Source organism: Bombina bombina, chromosome 11, assembly GCF_027579735.1.
Source record: "Bombina bombina isolate aBomBom1 chromosome 11, aBomBom1.pri, whole genome shotgun sequence".
Classification (NCBI taxonomy): Eukaryota; Metazoa; Chordata; class Amphibia; order Anura; family Bombinatoridae; genus Bombina; species Bombina bombina.
Genome location: NC_069509.1, coordinates 176,543,012 through 176,559,814, shown reverse-complemented (window position 1 = coordinate 176,559,814; position 16,803 = coordinate 176,543,012). Strand labels below are relative to the sequence as shown.

Sequence of the window (16,803 nt, the reverse complement as noted above, 5' to 3'; positions counted from 1 at the left end):
GCATGTCAACTATGATGGTCTGCTGCACGCTAGTCTGCCGCTGCCCTCCTAGGTTAGGAACAAACAGAAGACAAGTAAAGGAAATGATGTGACTGTGCTGCAACAAAACACAATCTGCACAATTCTGAACACAACTTTAATAGAATTAAAAATGACTAATAAATAGAAACTTTAAATTATTATTATATACACAAAAATGTATTATGCAACTAATTTGGTAAGGTTTCAGAAACTTATATTGTATAGTTCAGTTACTCTACTGGCTTCGTTCTCAGCAGGATCTGAAAAGTTGGAGTAAAATGTTTGGCAACCTTTTTATTGCATCTCATAAAGGACATTTTTCTATATGTGCTGAAAAATTACTATACTTGTTTGGAGTGACTGTTTAAAAGTGAAGTTGTGGGAACAGACAACAGACCAGCTTACATGAAATATACAGCTCCTGTCAATTAAAGTGGTAACTGAAAAAGCTGTAGTGTGTATGTGTGTGTCTCTATCACATTATTCCGGAAAAAAAGTCACTGCAATAGCAAAACAAAAAAACCCAGTCACTGCAATAACAACCCCCCCCCACAAAACACCAATCACTGCAATAACAAAAGCCCTGCAAAAACAAACACTTGTTTTTTAACCCTTTAATGACAGGGTTAACTTGTCTACATCGGAACGTTACGATGTAGAAACATTGAAATCCCGTAATAGTGCACGTGATTGCAAGATTTCAATGATGGGATCGGGTCAAGAGGGCGTCCCTATGAAGCTAGGCACGCACTCCAGACCGCGATCCCATCCAGGAAGCGCCGTTGGCTTCAGGACAGCCAAACAGCTTGGACGTTCTATTCCATTGTAACTGCGCTAAAGCCCAGCGTGGTTAGGACGGAATAGAGCGCCGCAACAGCATTAAAAGGTTAAATCTGGTAAGTGCCGTCTCCTTCAGATGTTAGTAAAGGTTTGTGATGATTATATGAATGTTTGAGGGAGCTCCCCAGTACGGTGCATTCCTACCGACTGCTCATTGTGACTTAGGAGGCGATTTATCAAGCTGAGGCGGTCAGCATTGCACACGAGCAAGATTTTGTGCTTGCGTGCAAATCCTGCTCCCTGCCCGCGCACAGCCAATTACGCACGGGCAGGAGCTGTCAATCTCCCGGGTCAGAATATACCGGAGAGATTGAAATTCGCCACTTTAGAGGTGGCGAAAGGTTAGGAAAGCAGCGGTCTGATGACCGCTGCTTGTTAAATACAGCTTGTGAGAACCTGCAGTCATATGGGGTCGAAAGACTTGCAAAGCCTTTGATAAATCGACCCTTAGAGTTGAAATGAGGGCACAGCACCATAAAGGTGTTTTTTTTTTTTTTTTATTTAAGCCGCACAACACTAAATACAACGTTCTGATGTAGACAAATTGAAATCCTGTGATCGTGCACGTGATCGCGAGATTTCAATGTCAGGATCGTGTCAGGGGGGCGTCCCTATGAAGCTAGGCACGCCCTCCTGACCGTGATCCCATCCAGGATGCGCCGTTGGCTTCAGGTCAGCCAAACGGCTCAGACGTTCTATTGGGAAGCCTTTGATAAATTAACCCCTTAGAGTTGAAATGAGGGCACAGCACCATGTAGGTTTCTTTTTTTTTTTTGTTTAAAGCCGCACAACACTAAATACAACGATATTGGTCTGTTTTAGAATAGTTTGTACTCCCCTCCTTTCAGGTCAATGTTAAAAGGGACAGTGTACTATGATTTTTTGTCCCCAATGATCCATTTTACCTGCTGGAGTGCATTAAATTGTTTACAAATAGTTCCTTTACCATTGTATACTAAAAATGTCAAAACGTAACTACTGGCTATAGAAAAGCTATGCAAACAAAATGGTTTAGACCTAATCTATCTCCTAGTGGGGGTGGAACAGAGAGATAATGAAAAGTTATGACTGTTCTCTCAAAGTATTGGTCAGAGATAAGGAAGATGTATAAATATAGATAGATAAGCTAATGAGGTCTCCTCTCTTGATTGAGTTGTAGTTTCAATTAGCAGAGACTTATTTAATATTAAAAAAAAAACCTAAAAGAGAAATTACCATACATTTGCAGCGGATATAATAATAAGTAAATGTATACGCATTAAAGGGAAAACAATGTTAAAGTACACTGTCCCTTTTTAATGTCTAAATTGTGATAGCTATTGTTGTGCACATGATATAGCGTTGTCTCTCAATAGCACATTATGCTAATTTGATTATTACAGGGAACCTTAAATACCTCCCAAGCACACAGTGTCACAAGCTGTCATACAAACAGCCGATCTACAGCAGCTGCTCCGCTCTGCCAGTCTCTACACTGGCTCCCCATACTCTCCAGAATACAATTTAAAGTATTAACCCTAACTTACAAAGCACTCAACAGTCTAACTCTCAACTATATTTCCTCTCTCATCGTGAAATATTCCCCATCCCATCCTCTTCGATCAACCTCTGACCTACGTCTCTCTACTCCTGTTATCTCTACGTCCACTCCCGTCTCCAAGACTTTGCACGTGCTGCTCCTGTCCTCTGGAACTCTCTACCCCGCTCCATCAGACTGTCTCCAACCTTGTATAGCTTCAGACGCTCCTTGAAAACCCACCTATTCAGAGAGGCTTACCATCTCTCCTCCATCCCTCATCCGAACCAAACTAATACATGAACTGCCTGACTCACTGCTGCAACTACAATTGATGTAACAAGCTACCCCAACCTTATGTCTCTGCACCCTCAACCTGTAGACTGTGAGCTCTCCGGTGCAGGGCCCTCTTCCTCCTGTACTAGATTTGTTTAGTTGTTATGTTTTGTATTTTATCACAAATCCTTGTCATTGTATAACCCTATCATTGTACCCAGCGCTACGGAATTTGGCGGTGCTATACAAATAAATGATAATAATACAGACAGCAATATTACCAACTAGCATACAGAGACAGAAATGGCACAAGTTAGCATACAAAGCCTCTCTATGCTTGCTTTGGTAATACAGGGCTTGCCCAATCCAACACCATGCTGCCCCACAAACCGGCAAAAATATATCACAAATTGCCCCCAGGAACATCTCCGTACATCCCCAGGAGTACCATGGCCTCTGGCATTTGACATGGTAGGAATTGGAGTTCCTTTGCTTGAGTGGGTGCCAGTGGCTACAGGGGCCTGTGTGTCAGTGCACTTCCTTGGTCAGACACCATGCATTAAAGGGACATTAGAGCCATAATTGAAATCCACATGGATGCATTTCAGGTTAGAATAGAAGCATTTGTATAATATACACACATCAGCAAAAATGCTTCTAATAAGAGCTATAGCTGTTTCAAATGTGAATTTAAGTATTCACCGTGCACCAGCATTTTAAACCCAGCACTTGCTCAGCGACCCTAAACTGCTTGTACCATCAGGAAATTACTCAATTTGTTAATTGCTGACATGATACAAGCCCCACTGGCGCTCTGAGCAGCTGCAGTATTTACAATGCTGGTGCACTGAGAATATCTAGCTATGCTTCACATACATGAGCAGAGAAAAACGTTAGCACTAAAACACTGATAACTTGGACTAAAAGTATATTTGCCAATCCATGTATATTGCAAATATGCTTCTATTTAAAGATTTAATTAATCTATGCGCATTTCAATTTTGACGGGAATATCCCTTTAAGGGGGTTAAAAAGCCATACATATAAACATGCTTGCATACCATGCCCCCTACATTTGTGAGCCTTCTCCTAGATTTTGAAGCTAGTTTTTTTAAGCACAGATTTAACATAAATTACAGACAGCTGAGGTTACAGGAATATTTACCAGCTTTGCGAGTGTCGGTATCGGCTGATGCCCGGGTTACATCTCTCTGAAGATCCAGATTGGTGTCATCTCTCCCTTCTCGTTCCTCAGGGATGACCATACTAGCCTTCTCCCTGTAAATGAGTCACAAACAGATGAGACTAGAAAGCTTTGCAGTGGGTGTATCTCTGAACTGCTTTAGACGTGCAAACCACAGAATATTGTGCTAATGAAATAAAATAAAAAATTTGCCTTAATTTTTTTTTTTTTTTTGCTTGAGGATCTTTGTTGTGCAGAGCTTTCTGACATTTGCTATAGGGACAATAAACTAAAGCTGTATATTATACATATAAAAGAGCACTAGTTAAATACATTTTATGCATCTAACCGGAATTGCATATCTGTGTACAACTAGGCCTTAGAACCGATTGCTCATTGGCTGATAAGCACAACTACCACTGCTTTATTGAATGACAGTGAAACGCCCAAACCATAACAAATTGTTTATCTTCTTCTCAGTACAAGAAAATCTATTTAACATAAAAAACAAACTGCAGTATATATTTTAAGATTTAATCTTGAACATACAGCAAAAGAGAAAATAACAGTAGTGTTATTTAAAAGGGACATGAAACTCACAATTTTTCTTTTATGATTCAGATAGAGCAGCAATTTTAAAGGACTGCATCAGAAGCACTACAGAAGCAAATACGGCTGGGTGGTACTACAGAGGTAAATACGGCTGGGTGGTACTACAGAGGTAAATACAGCTGGGTGGTACTACAGAGGTAAATACGGCTGGGTGGTACTACAGAGGTAAATACGGCTGGGTGGTACTACAGAGGTAAATACGGCTGGGTGGTACTACAGAGGTAAATACGGCTGGGTGGTACTACAGAGGTAAATACGGCTGGGTGGTACTACAGAGGTAAATACGGCTGGGTGGTACTACAGAGGTAAATACGGCTGGGTGGTACTACAGAGGTAAATACGGCTGGGTGGTACTACAGAGGTAAATACGGCTGGGTGGTACTACAGAGGTAAATACGGCTGGGTGGTACTACAGAAGTAAATACGGCTGGGTGGTACTACAGAAGTAAATACGGCAGGGTGGTACTACAGAGGTAAATACGGCTGGGTGGTACTACAGAAGTAAATACGGCTGGGTGGTACTACAGAAGTAAATACGGCTGGGTGGTACTACAGAAGTAAATACGGCTGGGTGGTACTACAGAAGTAAATACGGCTGGGTGGTACTACAGAAGTAAATACAGCTGGTCCCCTTTAAAGGGCCTTTACGCACATGAAAGTCAAAATAAAACTTTTATGAGACAACTTTACACAATTTACTACTATTATAAAATGTACTTTTTTGTTCCTTTGGTATTCTTTGAAGAGCATAGCTAAATATCCTAAGGAGCGTGCATAGACTCTATGGCAGCCATGTTTGCAACAATTATATAAATTGTGTCAAACTCGGCTGCCATATACTGCTCAATACATGTGCATGCTTTTATGCATATCTAGATATCTCACTGTAAATTTAACACGGTTAGCGTTTTTTTCAAATGTTTAGTTTTTAAATATTACATAAAACCATTAAAGAGCATTTACAAATGTTTTTACCGAATCAGTTTTTCAAATGCCTCTTTCTCTTTCCTCAAGGCTGTGAGATAACGTTGTTCCTCTGTGGAGCCTCCGTAGATCAGGAAATAAACCCTAAAATACAAAATGGGGAAATATTTGCGCCATGACTAAAGCCAATTGAATTTGTGGAACTGCAGAATAAGTCTGTCTTTCAGCGCCCTGTCTTTAACTTGTCTGTGTTGGATGAAAACGTTCTAAAACAGCATCAATAAACGTTAACATTTTTATCAAATAGATCTTTCCCTTTTTAATCAACTGCCAAATTTTTTTGGTAATAAAAGAAACAATTACTTTCTACTCCATTATTTAAAGGAAAACTATTAGAACAGCATAATTAATACATTCATAATAAAGAGACAATGAAAAATCTCTTAGTTTCAATTTAAATGAGTAGATTTTTTTTCTGACAAATGTCAACGCCAAATTACATTTTCCTTCCTAATGCATCACGTGACAGCCATCAGCCAATCACAAAATGCGTATACCTATATCCTGTGAATCTTGCACATGCTCATGTTTAAAGGGAAACCTACAAAATAATGTTATATAATTCTGCACTAATAATGTTATATAATTCTGCACTAATAATGTTATATAATTCTGCACTAATAATTTTATATTATTCTGCACATAGTGCAGTATTATATAACATTAGCTTAGCGCCAACTTTATAAATCAAAGGATTGCAGAGATATTTTATTCCAAAATTAAATTTTCTTGAACTCCACTCCTGGCTCTACTGAGCGGGTCTTAATTTTCATAAGCGCTTTGCGGGCACGCCGACTAGTCACAGCGCACCCGATCGTGCCATTGAACTGAATGCTGCTCGCTCCCGCTACCAGATCAGTTTAATGGCGCGATCGGGCGCGCTGTGACTAGACTTATGAAAACAAGAGACCCGCTCAGTAGAGCCAGGAGCAGAGTTCAGGAAAATAGAATTTTGGAATACAATATCTCTGCAATCCTTTGATTTATAAAGTTGGAGCGCTAAGCTAATGTTATATAATTCTGCACTATGTGCAGAATTATATAACATTATTTTGTAAATTTACTGTCCCTTTAAAATTGCTGCTCTATCTGAATCATGAAAGTTTAATTTTGACTCGACTGTCTCTTTAAAAAAGAGCATCTTTACAAGTGACTGCTGTGTACAACTACAGTAGTTTGGTTCATACCTTAATGCTTTCTGTTTACACGCTCTGTAGATCTCAAGCTGGCGAACAAAGCTAAGCTCCGCATCATACAGCACTAGGTAGCGTGGCTCCACTTCATGCAGTACCCTTGTGAGGCTGTAGGGGTCACTGCAACCTTGAAGTGGGTGAATAACTGTAAGGGGCTCCTTTAATATGCCATAATAATTGTCTGAAGACAAATTTAACTGCAGGTCCTCAAATTTAGGTTCCTCAAGGCTGCTCTCCTGAGTTATGCTCTCCTCTTGGTAGGGGTCTTCCCCCTCTTTCCCCGTGTCATCATCCTCTGCTTTCCCTATCATTTGAGTTAACGTTAATTCCGTTTTTTTACTGTTTTTCTTTTGTTTAGCAGGGCCGTCTTTTGCTTTCTTTGCCCGAGATGCCTTCTCTTTGGACTTGACAGCCTTTCTGGTTTTTATCCAAACTTCCGCTGCTTTTTCATCTTTCCCAAAGGTTTTGTTGTAAAGTCGCATTAAAAGAGCCTCTGCTCCTACAGCGATGTACTCCCTCAGCTGCGCACAGGTCCGATCATCGCTAGCACATATCAGCACACGGCCTGTAGTACGAAACAACATGCATATTAACAGTTATGCAAAAACACTGTCTGTATTTTTCTCTATATGTTATCTCCATTTCTGTAGTCAATATTAGGGAAATATATAAACTTATGCGCTGATTGAGCAATCACTATGTAGCACGTTGCATGGTCTGAACTCTAGATCCTGCAGGATACACTCCAGGCACCCCATAATTGGAGAAAATAGTAAATAAGCACCTTGAAACCACTCACTTAAATAACAACATACTTAGCTGAGAGATATCAGTACATAAAACATAACTTTTATTCCTCTTCAAATTAAAAATAAATATAAGAGTTTGATATATACTCATACATGTACAAATTAAAAAAGATTATAAATAAAATCACAGAATGTGAAATATTTACAGTAAATACATAGTTTAAACCTTTACTAAATATAAACATTGCATAAATATAATTTTAGATGTTTTTATCTACTTAACTGCAAAGGGCTCTAATGCACTTGTATATAATTACATATATATCATATACTGTATATACTTGTAATTACATATATACCACATATAAATACATATGTACACATGCAGTCACCCGAGACCTAATTTCTCTGAGCACTTATAAAACTTTGTGTGCAATATTTTTTATAAATATTTTTATTAGATGGTGTTATGAGTGTAACTGTTCTTTGTAATGTATTTTTTATGCGTTTTGGGACACTTCTTTTGTTTCACTAACAGTGTGAATTTGTGCGAAAAGCCTGAAAAAGGCAGAGGTATCTAATAGAAGGGGTGATATTCCCAGTTGTCAGTTTGAGTGACAGACCAAAAGGTTAAACTTGCCGGTCGAGATGATTGTGTTTAAAAAGTGTGTTGAATTGCTATTATACAATAAAACCGTATTTAATTGCTGTTATACAATAAAAACATACCAATAGATAACCCAATGGTTATGTACAATGATAAAACAAATAAAACCACAGCGAAATAAAATCACAATTAAATGAAATTACATTGCATGATATAAATGATGTATTGATAATTCTGGACCTAGGTATCCATGATGAAGAATAGTAAATTGACCAGCAGTGTGGTATGTTCAGTGAGAGAAAATAGCTGAATTATTGAACCAAGTGTTGTGTAGAATGCCTTGATGTTGTCAGATGATGCTATGATGTGTATCCCTATCGTTAGGGGGTGTGCTTGTGACCAATGAGAAATAAAACTCTGGGTTTTAACAAATTTAGAATTATCAATACATCATTTCTATCATGCAATGTAATTTCATTTAATTGTGATTTTATTTCGCTGTGCTTTTATTTATGTTTTATCATTGTACATAACCATTATTGTATAACAGCAATTGAACACACTTTTTAAATACAATCATCTCGACCGGCAAGTTTAACCTATTGGTCTGTCACTCAAACTGACAACTGGGAATATCACCCCTTCTATTAGTTACCTCTGCCTTTTTCAGGCGCTTTGCACACAAATTTACACTATTTATTTCTCCTTGGCTAGCTAGGAGGCCCTTTGTCCCGAGCAAGAGGTACCAGTCCTTGGCGCTTAGTCTCTCTCTTTGTTTCACTAACAGTAAACCACATCTCTGAGGACGCACTAACCTGACAAGCGTTAACTTCAATTGTGCTCAAGTGATTGAGTTAACTTTCAACTTGTAATACCAGAGCAATTTAACCTGCGCACAAACGAACATGAAAACCCAATATTGCTTGCCCGCAAATGTTTGCCCTCCACTAGTAATCTGGTGCTTAATGTACAGTAACAAAGAAAAGAACTTCTCAGAATGCAGCAAGGGAAAACATAAGTACTCAATAGAAGAGCAGTTTTTTTCTTCCTGATTTACTTGGATAATGCAAGAGCCAAGGGTCCTTACAGTGTAATTAGATGAAGATTTTGCCATGTTAATCATACTTAATGAGACATAAGCTGATTACTAAAGTTTGTGAAAACAATACAAGGCTTCTTGAAAGCAAGCCAGGAAGAGGCCAGAATCTGATCTTGTACTTTATTATGAACTGTCAGGTTTATACTAAAAATAGACAATCATTTAACAGCTTGCTAGTGCCAGATGTCTTGACGCTTCACACGTTGAAGAAATGATGTTTATTTTAGATGAAAACTGTTATATTATCTGAAAGCTAAAAAGTACAAAATAGATTTGTTTTAGAATAAAATTATTGCAGTTGCTTAGAGAAGGTGTTTAATGGAAGTACATTCAGGCTGAAATTAAATTAGACAAAGCAGACAGCTGCCCACAGGCAACTTTTTGGTAACTACATATTTTCTTACTGTGTGCAGAGGGACAGGAGACTAGGAGTGAATACTGAAGTTATCCTGAGATTGTCTGTGTATAGGGCAATGCTACAGTGAGTCTCACATGTCACCCCTTAGAGAGACAGGAGACCAGGAGTACATACTGCAGTTATACTGAGATTGTCTGTGTATAGGGCAATGCTACAGTGAGTCTCACATGTCACCCCCAGAGGTACAGGAGACCAGGAGTACATACTGCCGTTATACTGAGATTATCTGTGTATAGGGCAATGCTACAGTGAGTCTCACATGTCACCCCCAGAGGGACAGGAGACCAGGAGTGCACACTGCAGTTATACTGAGATTGTCTGTGTATAGGAAAATGCTACAGTGAGTCTCGCATGTCACCCCCAGAGGGACAGGAAACCAGGAGTGCACACTGCAGTTATACTGAGATTGTCTGTGTATAGGAAAATGCTACAGTGAGTCTCACATGTCACCCCCAGAGGGACAGGAGACCAGGAGTACATACTGCAGTTATACTGAGATTGTCTGTGTATAGGGCAATGCTACAGTGAGTCTCACATGTGAACCCCCAGAGGGACAAGAGACTAGGAGTGCATACTGCAGTTATACTGAGATTGTCTGTGTATAGGGTAATGCTACAGTGAGTCTCGCATGTCACCCCCAGAGGGACAGGAGACCAGGAGTGCACACTGCAGTTATACTGAGATTGTCTGTGTATAGGAAAATGCTACAGTGAGTCTCACATGTCACCCCCAGAGGGACAGGAGACCAGGAGTGCATACTACAGTTATACTGAGATTGTGTATAGGGCAATGCTACAGTGAGTCTCACATGTCACCCCCAGAGGGACAGGAGACCAGGAGTAAATACTGCAGTTATACTGAGATTATCTGTGTATAGGGCAATGCTACAGTGAGTCTCACATGTCACCCCCAGAGGGACAGGAGACCAGGAGTGCACACTGCAGTTATACTGAGATTATCTGTGTATAGGGCAATGTTACAGTGAGTCTCACATGTCACCCCCAGAGGTACAGGAGACCAGGAGTAAATACTGCAGTTATACTGAGATTGTCTGTGTATAGGGTAATGCCACAGTGAGTCTCACATGTCACCCCCAGAGGGACAGGAGACCAGGAGTGCACCCTGCAGTTATACTGAGATTATCTGTGTATAGGGCAATGCTACAGTGAGTCTCACATGTCACCCCCAGAGGGACAGGAGACCAGGAGTGCACACTGCAGTTATACTGAGATTATCTGTGTATAGGGCAATGTTACAGTGAGTCTCACATGTCACCCCCAGAGGTACAGGAGACCAGGAGTAAATACTGCAGTTATACTGATATTGTCTGTGTATAGGGCAATGCTACAGTGAGTCTCACATGTCACCCCCAGAGGGACAGGAGACCAGGAGTGCACACTGCAGTTATACTGAGATTGTTTGTGTATAGGATAATGTTACAGTGAGTGTCACATTTCACTCCTCACAGGTACAGGAGACCAGGAGTACATACTGCAGTTATCCTGAGATTGTCTGTGTATAGGACAATGCTACAGTCAACCTCAGGATAACTACAGTATGCATTCGTGGTCCCTCAGAATACCTTCTAGTAATTTGCAGATCAATGACAAATCCGGCTTCCTCCAATCGTTGCATGCCCATTATTGGCATCCAGCTCATGGGGCATGCAACGACTGGAGGAAGCCAGGTTCATCATTGATATGCAAAATACAGTCGGAGAAGCTGGCAGAGGATCGGCGGTCTGTTTGCCCTTTACGGCAAAGCAGGTGCCCCTCTGTAAGAATTAAAATCCTACCCAGGATGGAAAGATGCTTAAGAGGTAGGCTGACACTCTCAGCTGTCTGCTAGCTGGGATCCTGTGATGATCAACCCGAATCGGACGTCTGATTTATCCGTAAGTATGGATAGTTGGATAGGAAAATGGTATCCCAAAAAGCGGAGATGACCTAACGCTCGCAGTAAACAAGTTCGGTCTGCACCAACTTCAAACGTTACGTCCGAAGAAAACCCGGGTGAGAGCACACCCCCAATGATGAGCCATGAGTTCGGTTTAGAATTTAAAATCTTTAATGGAACTCATTTCTCAGCAACACTATGGCCGTTTCTTCACCTATCCATTCTGGGTGCCAACTCAAACTGTGAGTGTGATTATTTTCTTTTCTCTAGTCAATACATTTTGACAAACATGGTTACACTATGAGGCGCCCCTTTTTTCTTCTTCTTGCCATTCTGAAAGAAGCCACTGTTACGCAGCTGCCAAATAATGATTTTCTTTTCAATATAAATGAACCTTTCTGCTGTCACACTAAATATTGGTGCCCGTATGAAGTCACCTCACCTGGACCTCCCAGATCTTCACTGTTCTTATTTTCTGTTTCAATCTCCTTCAGGACTTCGCTCAGAGCTTCCCATTTAGGATTACTCTCAAGAACCAATTCTCTTTTCCCTTCTGGCAATGAAGATACACACACAACATAAATAGAGTTATTTTGTATAAAACATAAAATATAAACATTCCTTTAAGTATTTGCTAATAAATATGCAGTAACTTCATTCTTCCCCTCTGGAATTTAGCCATCCATGTTTTTATGGCATCATTATGAAGCCAAATTCATATCAATCCAATATGCTCTAATAATGCAAACACACATTGCTTTATTTGCAGGAAGAGTGTGTGTATAGATATCCGAGTGTGTATATATATTTTTAAACCCAGTGATAAACATCTTGTGTCCCTGTACCCAGTGTCCATCTTGGAGCCAGTTGGTGCAATACATGTGACATTTTCTTGCCTGTCAATCATACACCCACACACCCATCAGCAGCTAAGTACACTCTAAAAATCAGCAAATGGATGTAGATAAAAGATGCTGATCTCTGTGTTAAAAATAGAAACCAAAAGTAGCTTCCTGCCCCCCGTTTAAACATCATTATTGTCCCTGACAGCCTTTCATGGTTTAATCCAACACAACTCGAGTCCCTGAAAAAGAAATTCTACTACATTATAATTAACAGTTTTTACCGGCTGCCCTGAGTCACTTTACAGGAACTCACCTTGCTTATCGCTGGGCTCAGAGGTTTTGGTTTTCTTGATTCCCTTGGAGTCAGGAAGTTGGTAAACTCTGGCTCGAGCATGAACAAACATTGATGTGCTAGAGTCAAGAAATAGCCAACCTGAAACCAAACAGAACGGAGAGGGAGAGAGTCAGTAAAAAGCTTCTTCCATCTCGTCTCCTATATTGACAAAATATCTGAGATCAAAACAAGTTTTTATGCACGGACTGTGCTATATGGATGGTGTGTGGTTAAAGTGCCATAAAACAGGTTGAGATCTGTGCATATCCTAAAAGGGTTAATTCATTTAAAATAGTTTGCATAAAAATAATTGCTGGCAAGTATTTTAAAATAAATTTAAAAAATAAGCAAAATGAATTACATAGCTAAGCTGCCTGGAGAAGCCAACTCCACCGCCCCCCCCCTTACCAGTGTTTAGACACAGGCATTGATTGTATTTCAACTGAGTTCACAGTGAAGTTAGAGCTTTACAATTCAGAAACTAAAGAGAAAGGGTTAATGGCGAGGCACTGCAGTATAAATGTGCAGGTAAAGTAATTAAAGTACATTTTATATTATTTTGTCTCTATCCCAACTTGTTTTATGTCCCTTTAATGTAAAGACAAGATGGGGACAAACAGAGAAATAGGCAGAAGAAAATGAATTTAAACGGGAACCAACTTTTCATACAAACTGCAACTTACAGTGCAGCTTTTTTTTTTTTTTAAACAAATAAAAAAAAAACCCACACACTTCTATGTTGACTTCCACAAGTTTCTCTTAGGAACTCTCCTTTATGTGGTCTATTGTATGAACTAATCTGGGAGTTTTAAACTCTTTACTCTTATAATGTCAAAACTATGTACCTGCTATGCTCCAATGCTGGTGCATACCCATGTATGCAGGCTTATTAGCTAACAAACATATCATCATCCGGGGTGGCACAGCAGTGCTTCAGGTAAATGATTTTAATATATTTATTCCCTAGTAAGGTTTAAAAAATAAATTTCTCTAACAAAACATAACATATTTCCCCCCCCAACAAAAGAATACCCCTTTAAGTTACATGACCATTTGCTAAGACACGCCAGCTTTTTTGATAAAAAAAACAACAACGAATGGATAATACACAGACAATGCTATAAAATGTACGTTGAATTTCAGATGAGCAGATATTTTTTTCTGACAAATTTCAAAATTTCTCAAATTTTCATGTACCTTGTATCAGGTGACATTGACCAGCCAATTGCATGCACATATATGTATATACTGTGATCTCTTGCACATGCTCAGTAGTTTATTTTTAAATGTATTTAATCTACCTTTAAACATGGCACTGGACAGATTAATACCCCTGAAAGTCTTAATCTTTGGATTTTGCTCCAGAGGCTACAACACCTTAAAACATTTATTTTGGGAAACAAAATATATTAGTATATAATCCTCCAACAAAAACATAATTTATGCTTACCTGATAAATGTATTTCTCTTGTAGTGTATCCAGTCCACGGATCATCCATTACTTATGGGATATATTCTCCTTCCCAACAGGAAGCTGCAAGAGGATCACCCAAGCAGAGCTGCTACATAGCTCCTCCCCTCACATGTCATATCCAGTCATTCGACCGAAACAAGACGAGAAAGGAGAAACTATAGGGTGCAGTGGTGACTGGAGTTATAATTTAAAATTTAGAACCTGCCTCAAAAAGACAGGGCGGGCCGTGGACTGAACACACTACAAGAGAAATAAATTTATCAGGTAAGCATAAATTATGTTTTCTCTTGTTAAGTGTGTTCAGTCCACGGGTCATCCATTACTTATGGGATACCAATACCAAAGCTAAAGTACATGGATGAAGGGAGGGACAAGGCAGGAACATTAAACAGAAGGAAGCACTGCCTGTAGAACCTTTCTCCCAAAAACAGCCTCCGAAGAAGCAAAAGTGTCAAATTTGTAAAATTTGGAAAAAGTATGAAGTGAAGACCAAGTTGCAGCCTTGCAAATCTGTTCAACAGAGGCCTCATTTTTAAAGGCCCAAGTGGAAGCCACAGCTCTAGTGGAATGAGCTGTAATTCTTTCAGGAGGCTGCTGTCCAGCAGTCTCATAGGCTAAACGTATTATGCTACGAAGCCAAAAAGAGAGAGAGAGGTAGCCGAAGCCTTTTGACCTCTCCTCTGTCCAGAGTAAATGACAAACAGGGAAGAAGTTTGTCGAAAATCTTTAGTTGCCTGTTAGTAGAACTTCAGGGTACGGACCACGTCTAGATTATGCAAAAGACGTTCCTTCTTTGAAGAAGGATTAGGACACAATGATGGAACAACAATCTCTTGATTGATATTCCTGTTAGAAACAACCTTAGGCAAAAACCCAGGTTTAGTATGCAGGACTACCTTGTCTGAATGAAAGATCAGATAAGGAGAATCACAATGTAAGGCAGATAACTCCGAGACTCTTCGAGCCGAGGAAATAGCCATCAAAAACAGAACTTTCCAAGATAAAAGCTTAATATCAATGGAATGAAGGGGTTCAAACGGAACACCCTGAAGAACTTTAAGAACCAAGTTTAAGCTCCACGGAGGAGCAACAGCCTTAAACACAGGCTTAATCCTAGCCAAAGCCTGACAAAAAGCCTGGACGTCTGGGTTCCCTGCCAGACGCTTGTGTAAAAGAATAGACAGAGCAGAAATCTGTCCCTTTAGTGAACTAGCGGATAAGCCCTTTTCTAAACCCTCTTGTAGAAAAGCCAATATCCTAGGAATCCTAACCTTACTCCATGAGTAACTCTTGGATTCACACCAATATAAATATTTACGCCATATCTTATGGTAAATTTTTCTGGTAACAGGTTTCCGAGCCTGTATCAATGTATCAATAACCGAATCCGAAAACCCACGCTTTGATAGAATCAAGCGTTCAATCTCCAAGCAGTCAGCCTCAGAGAAATTAGGTTTGGATGGTTGAAAGGACCCTGAATTAGAAGGTCCTGCCTCAGAGGTAGAGACCATGGTGGACAGGACGACATGTCCACTAGGTCTGCATACCAGGTAATGCGTGGCCACGCAGGCGCTATCAGAATCACTGATGCTCTCTCCTGTTTGATCCTGGCAATCAGTCGAGGTAGCAACGGAAAAGGTGGAAACACATAAGCTATGTTGAAAACCCAAGGAGCTGCAAGTGCATCTACCAGCACCGCTCCTGGGTCCCTGGACCTGGATCCGTAACGAGGAAGCTTGGCGTTCTGGCGAGATGCCATAAGATCCAGATCCGGTTTGCCCCAACGACGAATCAGTTGAGCAAATACCTCCGGGTGTAGTTCCCACTCCCCCGGATGAAAAGTCTGGCGACTTAGAAAATCCGCTTCCCAGTTCTCCACACCTGGGATGTAGATCGCTGACAGGTGGCAAGAGTGTGACTCTGCCCAGCGAATTATCTTCGAGACTTCCAACATCGCTAGGGAACTCCTGGTTCCCCCTTGATGATTGATGTAAGCCACAGTCGTGATGTTGTCCGACTGAAACCTGATGAACCTCAGTGTTGCTAACTGAGGCCAAGCTAGAAGAGCATTGAATATTGCTCTTAATTCTAGAATGTTGATTGGTAGGAGTTTCTCCTCCTGAGTCCACGATCCCTGAGCCTTCAGGGAGTTCCAGACTGCTCCCCAGCCTAGAAGGCTGGCATCTGTTGTTACAATCGTCCAATCTGGTCTGCGAAAGGTCATTCCTTCGGACAGATGAACCCGTGACAACCACCAGAGAAGAGAATCTCTGGTCTCCTGGTCCAGATTTAGCAAAGGGGACAGATCTGAGTAATCCCCGTTCCACTGACTTAGCATGCATAGTTGCAGCGGTCTGAGATGCAAACGCGCAAATGGCACTATGTCCATTGCCGCGACCATCAAGCCGATTACTTCCATACACTGAGCTACTGATGGGCTTGGAATGGAGTGAAGGGCATGGCAAGCATTGAGAATCTTTGATAACCTGGACTCCGTCAGGTAAATCTTCATCTCTACAGAATCTATAAGAGTCCCTAGAAAAGGAACCCTTGTGAGCGGTAACAGAGAACTCTTTTCCACGTTCACTTTCCACCCATGCGACCTCAGAAATGCTAGAACTATCTCTGTATGAGACTTTGAATTTTGAAAACTTGACGCTTGAATCAGAATGTCGTCTAGGTACGGAGCCACCGCTATGCCTCGTGGTCTTAGTACCGCCAGAAGTGAGCCCAGAACCTTTGTAAAAATTCTCGGG

At 40.5% G+C, this 16,803-nt stretch overlaps 1 protein-coding gene across 1 annotated transcript in view; it reads right to left on the bottom strand.

Moving 5' to 3' along the window:
• ERCC4 (ERCC excision repair 4, endonuclease catalytic subunit) overlaps nucleotides 1-16,803 on the bottom strand; it is a 47,291-nt gene that overhangs the window by 1,041 nt on the left and 29,447 nt on the right. The window contains exons 6-11 of the mRNA XM_053694331.1: nucleotides 12,553-12,672; nucleotides 11,837-11,947; nucleotides 6,620-7,190; nucleotides 5,424-5,516; nucleotides 3,819-3,931; nucleotides 1-48 (exon numbers count right to left, since the gene is read on the bottom strand). The exon at nucleotides 1-48 is cut by the window's left edge and continues 1,041 nt beyond it. Of these exons, the coding sequence (XP_053550306.1) occupies nucleotides 1-48; nucleotides 3,819-3,931; nucleotides 5,424-5,516; nucleotides 6,620-7,190; nucleotides 11,837-11,947; nucleotides 12,553-12,672 (1,056 nt within the window). The remainder of the gene's footprint in view (nucleotides 49-3,818; nucleotides 3,932-5,423; nucleotides 5,517-6,619; nucleotides 7,191-11,836; nucleotides 11,948-12,552; nucleotides 12,673-16,803) is intronic.